This window comes from Chrysochloris asiatica, unplaced genomic scaffold (genome assembly GCF_000296735.1).
Source record: "Chrysochloris asiatica unplaced genomic scaffold, ChrAsi1.0 scaffold00287, whole genome shotgun sequence".
Classification (NCBI taxonomy): domain Eukaryota; kingdom Metazoa; phylum Chordata; class Mammalia; order Afrosoricida; family Chrysochloridae; genus Chrysochloris; species Chrysochloris asiatica.
The window spans coordinates 1,115,457-1,121,757 of record NW_006408805.1 but is presented as its reverse complement, the minus strand read 5'-3'; the positions used below and the strand labels follow the sequence as shown (position 1 = coordinate 1,121,757).

Here is a 6,301-nt window from a genome sequence, read left to right as displayed (position 1 = left end):
ATCAATGAAAATATGTATCACACACAAGAGATTCATAGATAAATTGTCCTTTGCCTCCAGGGATGATCAATGAGGAAATGTTGTACAAAAAACTTATAACCATCTAATTAGGGTAATTTTATACAAACTTACACTTAGCAAATATTTAGTTGTATAATCAGATAAAACCATTTGTTTTTGTATAAGCTATAAAATATACATTGTAACGGCATCTTATTGAATGTCACATATTTATCCTCTTTCTCTCTTTCACTACTGGTAGATTCCGTTTTTATAATCAGACAATTGTCTGTCTCAAATTTCAATTAAAGCATTATCAATAAAATAATTGCTTTCACAAGCTATGTGTAATCCCTGGTAAAGACAATGTATGTTGGTACATGAACACATCAGGGGTTGAACTAAAAATAATTTGACTTAATTATTTACTTGCTATAATATTTACTATTGTTGTTAGGTGTCATCAAGTTGTTTCTGACTCATAGTGACCCTGTATATAGTGTTTTCGAGGAGCAGCTGGTGAGTTTGAACTGCCAGCCTGTGGCTCAAACCAATCTTGCAGTCCATGTTTATCTTTATAACATCAGTGTGTGTGTGTAATGTTCTAATTTTATTATTGGTTAATTCAGTTTTTTTGTTGTTATTGCCATGTCTTGTACCAGATACTCTGGTGCTGACCATTGTGACTGTAATAAGATTCAAATAAATAGTACTTTCAGCATTTCCCAGGCTGTGAGAGAACTTCAATATGTTTCTGATTTTTCTGAAATCAGAGTCGCTTTTACTCTTTAATTCTTTAATTCCTATCCACTGTAATTTCTCCAAATATGAGACCACTGAGTCTGAAACAGTATGGGAAAAAATATCCAATTTTCTAGTTGGAGCATGGGGAGCATCCTATTGTCATCTGCCAATATCTGAAAGTTAAGTAAGTGCTTCCAGTGTTTTATAGGGGTGTGTGTGTGTGTGTGTGTGTGTGTGTATAGATAGATAGATAGATAGATAGATAGATAGATAGATAGATAGATAGATAGATTCCCTTATATGATACTATGATGTACTTTAACCATCTATTTTACTGGTTCATTTTCTCTGCTAGACTGGGAGATGAAACTCTGCTGTATTTACCTTAATATTTCAGTAAGTGCTTTTTTTGGATAAGAGGATCTTCTGGGAAAGGTTATTCATAAAGATGGATAATATCCATTAACTTCTTAGTAGTAGTCAAATTCAGAATATTTTACCCCTGATCTTGCTCCATATTTTGGAACCTATGGACTCCAATGTATTGAATATATTTAAGAGAATTTTTTTGATTCCCTGGGTATTGAGAGAGTGGGAAAGACTCATGGCAAAGCATACAGTAAAGGAAGAGACTAATAAAATGAACATTTACAAATGGCCATCAGAGATTAATGCTCACCCTTGCCAGCATCCTGACCATTTTTCTTACAGTTATGGACTGAATAAGATATGCAGCAGTTTCCTCTATGCCCACGCTTCCTTCACTTTTGTTGTCAGGACTTAGGTCCTCTTTAAATCTGTATGGATTTTTCTATAATGTTGTTGTTAGATACTGTTGAGGCAATTTTGATTCACAGTGACCTTGTAAAGGGCTCCCGAGGAGTGCCTGGTGGGTTTTGACCTTGTTCCCAGTCTAGTGTTTTTATTCTACAGTGCCACACCAGGAGTCCACTATAGTATTAGAAGTTAAAACTTACAGACATGCTAGATAATACTGTACTCAATATATTCTTTATAAATGAATACTTAACATACTTTCATTTCGGATAACTGGTGTATGTATTCCATTATTGTATGGTAAACGTGGTGTGGTGCTGTAGGTTAAGCACTGGGCCACAGGTAAGCTTGAATTGCAGGGTCAGTGGTTTAAACCCACCAAGCACTCCTCAGAAACCCTATGGAGGTCGCTGTGAGTTAGAACCAACTCAACGGCACTTAACAACAAGAAGTATGTTTCTCTATATGAAATTAAAGTTGGAGTTATTTAAAGTAAGGACTTAGTTTACTGATAAACTGATAGATACCTTATTCTCTTTCAAGTTCAGATCTTGCTTCATGCTTAGCATTGGGTATTTCCCATAGTGTAAAACCACAAAAGTACTAATAACAGATTGCATAGATTTCCTTTTAGCTTATTTTCATGTACCACAGAACTAGCATCCCATATTTAAAGGATGAAAACCCAGAGAATTCTTACCTTATTTCCTAACCTTATCTGGTTCTAATATACCACTGATTTGTTACCCAGTTCCTATCTAACATGCCCAAATAAAGAAGCATGCAGTGTCATCTCCAGACTTTTTTACTTCTGAATTTAGAAACAGAAAACATTTTCATGATGTTCTGGCTTCTGATTCTGGTGGACTAGCTTGATTGCCTACAGAGAATTATAAAATCTGGTCATTCTGGAAGTGTTCAAGAATAACCAGAAGCAGGGAGAAACTGAATGGGAGCCCAGTTTCAAGAAACTTAAATAGGCAATAGGTGAGATTTGTGAGTCACTGGGTCTTTGCATGAAGGCATTCTCCAGTCTTGGGGAAGGACTCAGGTTAGTGTCAGAGGGCTGCGTTTGAGACCCTTAGAACAATCAGGAAATTAGGAGAAAAATCTTATAAAATTGCTTGACTTGTGAAGAAGAGGAAAATGTGGCAATTAAAAGAGAAAAATCAGTAGAAATGGACCCTGAAATGTCCTAGATGTCACAATCATCAGACAGTAACTTTAAAGCAGTTAATATAAATATGTTCAAGGATTGCATCTCAATGTAAAGAAAACAAAAATCCTCACCACTGGACCAATAAGCAACATTCTTATCAACAGAGAAAAGATTGAAGTTGTCAAAAGCAGCAGTCAAGAAATCAAAGGTCTGCTGCACAAGACCTTTTTAAAGTGTTGAAGAGCAAAGATGTCAGCTTGAAGACTAAGGTGTGCCTGACTCAAGCCATGGTATTTTCAATAACCGTATATGCATGTGAAAGCTGGACAATGAATAAGGAAGACCGTAGAAGAATTGATGCTTTTGAGTTGTGGTGTTGGAGGAGAGTATTGAAAGTGCCATGGGCTGCCAAAAGAACCAATAGATCCGTGTTGGAAGAAGTGCAGCTAGAGTGCTCCTTGGAGGCCAGGTTGGCCAAACTTTGTCTCTCTTACTTCGGACATATTGTCAGGAGGGAACAGTCACTGGAGAAGGATATCATGTTTGTTAGGGTGGAGGATCAGAGAAAAAGAGGAAGACCCCCAGTGAGATGGATTGGCAAAGTGGCAGCATCAGTGGGCTCAAGTGTGGCAACGATAGTGCGGTTAGCCCAGGATTGGGCAGTGTGTCGTTCAGCTGTGCATAGGGTCGCTATGAGTCGGTACCAACCCGATGGCACCTAACAACAACAACAAGGACTTAAAGAATGAACATATGGGGAATTTCAGCTGATGAATAAAATCTATAAAAATAAGTCCAGATGGAAACGCCAGAGATTAAAAGTACAATAACTATATAATGGAAGTTGTATTGGATGGAATTACCAGCAGGTTGGATACAAAAGAATAAAGAATCAATAAATTAGATAGATCAATAAAAATTACCCATTCTGAACAGAAAGAAAAAAAAAATGGACAAAATACATAACTTAGGTGAAGGAAGGAAATTAAATGGAAGAATCAAAATGGATGCTCAGTGGTAATGAATTCTAGCAATTGATTCTGCAAAGAAAAAAATTGAAAAATGAAGAAAGCCTGGATTTTGACTGTCTAATCCTTGTGACATTTCCTGCAAAGGTGTGAGGAGGGAGCGTAGCTTTCAGGAGATCATTCCTCTCCTTTGGCCACAAGTGTCTTAGCTTTCTGTCCCCTTCTTCCTCTTTCTTTCCAGTGTGTGCTCTAAATGAGAGCCAGTTAATTCTGAAATGGGGAACAACTTTCAACAATAGACTAATACAAAGAATGGTTCCATTCTTAAGTGGTTTGCCTTTTGCTGCGTTCTGTTGTGTTCCATGTTAATTTAGTTTTTGAGTTCTTTATATTTCAAATCATAGTGAACCATTTCATTTTTAAATATCAATCTTTCTTAAGAATCTGAATGTAAAATACCAAATGATATTCCAAATTAAACTTTTAATATAAAGATCCCTGTAGGACTGGGTGCTGGCAGCCAGGAGACAGACTTGCAGAATATGCTCTTTGGTTGTTTAAATTATTATATATTCCTCAGTGTTTTTGTGTATATTTCCTTCCCCCTCCCCCCACCAAAAAAAAGAGAGAGAGAGAGAATGGAAGCAAATACTATTGCATGATGATACACGGAGGAGATTGTAATCATTGCAATGAAACGATGGTGTAAAGCCAATGTTGTCCCATGTAAACTATCACTCAGTCCACAATAAAAACTTTTTAAAAATTAAAAATGAAAGCTCCCTCTAAGCACAATTCTGTATCCTTTTGTTTAAACTTTGTAGATGTTTCACCAAAGCCAACAGTACTTTCAGCAGCAGCCCTCTCCCTGTGGTCCCAGTGGTTGCACCTTATCCTCAGGATAGTTTGGAAATGAAGCCACTGAGTCACATGCAGATGCCTCAATGTCTGACTTCCACAGTGCCTGATTGTAGCCAGTTGTCTGAGGAGAGTGTCAAGGACAATGTAGCACCAATGCCTACCCAGCATGCTTGCTGCCAAGACACTAGAAATGAGATCAACTCTGGTTGTACAAAAGATACAGAAGAGTTCAACGGAGGTACAGGTGAGGCATAATCTTATATTTCCAGATTGTCGGGAATAGTTGTCTTTCTTTACAGTGGTTGTTTTGGCTTTTAAGGTTTGTTTTGTTTTAACTCTCAGATGAATTGTATAACTGTTCAGAAGAGCTCAACTTTAAAACCTTTCAAACCTACTGTCTCCCTCGAGATGAACCCAAATACAACCAGGCTCTACATTTGCTCATTATTCTTTCTTTATTGATCCAAGTAATGATTTTAGATTACTTTGTTAAAATCAGCTCCTATTCATTTCATAAAGCTCCCAAACTTTTTTGCTTTTCAGGAGAAAGTTGTGTCCATTCAGAAACAGAGAGTACAACTTTAAGTTGTAATCCTCTTCTTTCACCACCTGACTCAAAGGACTGTACTGAAAACACAGAATGGTCTCCTCCTGGCATTTCTTTGGACAGCCCTTCAGAGGTCTCCCAACAGCCGCAGGAAGCCTGAGGATGTGCACACGACTAGTCATGCTCCCCCTTGAAGCCAGTAACTGCACAGAATTGGCCTGTGATGGACTGTGTGAAGGACATTAATGCAAATCAGAGGGGAAAAAAAACATTATTTATTTTTTTTGTAGTAGCGTGTCATATGAATGTGTCTTAAAATGTTTGTCTTTTATATTATTTATGCCTTAAAATGTCCTTCTCTATTCCTTCCCCAACCACCCCTCATTAGACAGTAACAACCTTGTTTTGTATCATTTCCAATCCTATGGAAAGCAGGGAATCATTCTGTGTTTTCCAGAAACTCAGTGACAGTGAGAGCTACTCATGCAAAGGAATCAAATTATCAGCCTATTCAGCTAAGAGGAGATTGCAGAGGCAGTTTGAAGTTGGCCACCCGTCAGGTGTTTAGATGGGAAGTTGTCTTTCAGTATTGTGTTACCAGACTTTCTTGAGAATATTTTTAAATGAACCACAGTTTGCAACCTAATGTTTATAATAATAGATCCGGCCTATGCATGTTCTAAGAGTGCCTTCAACAAAAGTGATCATGTGACCCACTGACTTCCCCTCTGTCTGCACCTGGGCATAAATTAGGCTCAATGTTCCAGTCTCTAATCAAAATCAGTATTGTGGATATGGCTGAGTTTCGGGTCTAGTTGAATTATTGCAGTATGCAGAAAGGGGACCAAAGCCAAAGAGGAAACGTATATCCAACTACTTATATCAGTTTATAAGATGGTCACCATCGGGCTCCTTCTGACTCTCTCTAAGAATAGGAACAAAATAAGATTTTAAAGTGGTACCTTGAGAAAAAACAGTAATTTTAAGAAGAAAGGGGAAAGTTCCAAAGAGCTTATCCTGGCAGAACCTTTCTAGTCTATTCCATTAGCATAGGACTGGGCTCTTGATACCGTATGAAGTGGAAATAGTAATTTTCTAGCTTCCTGTGTGGACAATAGCCTGAAAGATGTGAGTACCAGATAAGACTTAATTTGGAGAGAAAATGGGGTATGAGTGATTTGAAATTTCCTGACATTTTTTCAGCATGCCTTTCTTGTGGATAGGCACCCAAAGCTTATTCAGCAG

At 37.6% G+C, this 6,301-nt stretch overlaps 1 protein-coding gene across 1 annotated transcript in view; it reads left to right on the top strand.

The window, feature by feature from the left end:
- Positions 1 to 5,216, top strand: part of CDON (cell adhesion associated, oncogene regulated) — a 133,629-nt gene extending 128,413 nt beyond the window's left edge. Inside the window, exons 18-19 of the mRNA XM_006874581.1 lie at positions 4,473 to 4,747; positions 5,053 to 5,216. Of these exons, the coding sequence (XP_006874643.1) occupies positions 4,473 to 4,747; positions 5,053 to 5,216 (439 nt within the window). The remainder of the gene's footprint in view (positions 1 to 4,472; positions 4,748 to 5,052) is intronic.
- The last annotated feature ends 1,085 nt before the right edge of the window (positions 5,217 to 6,301 follow it).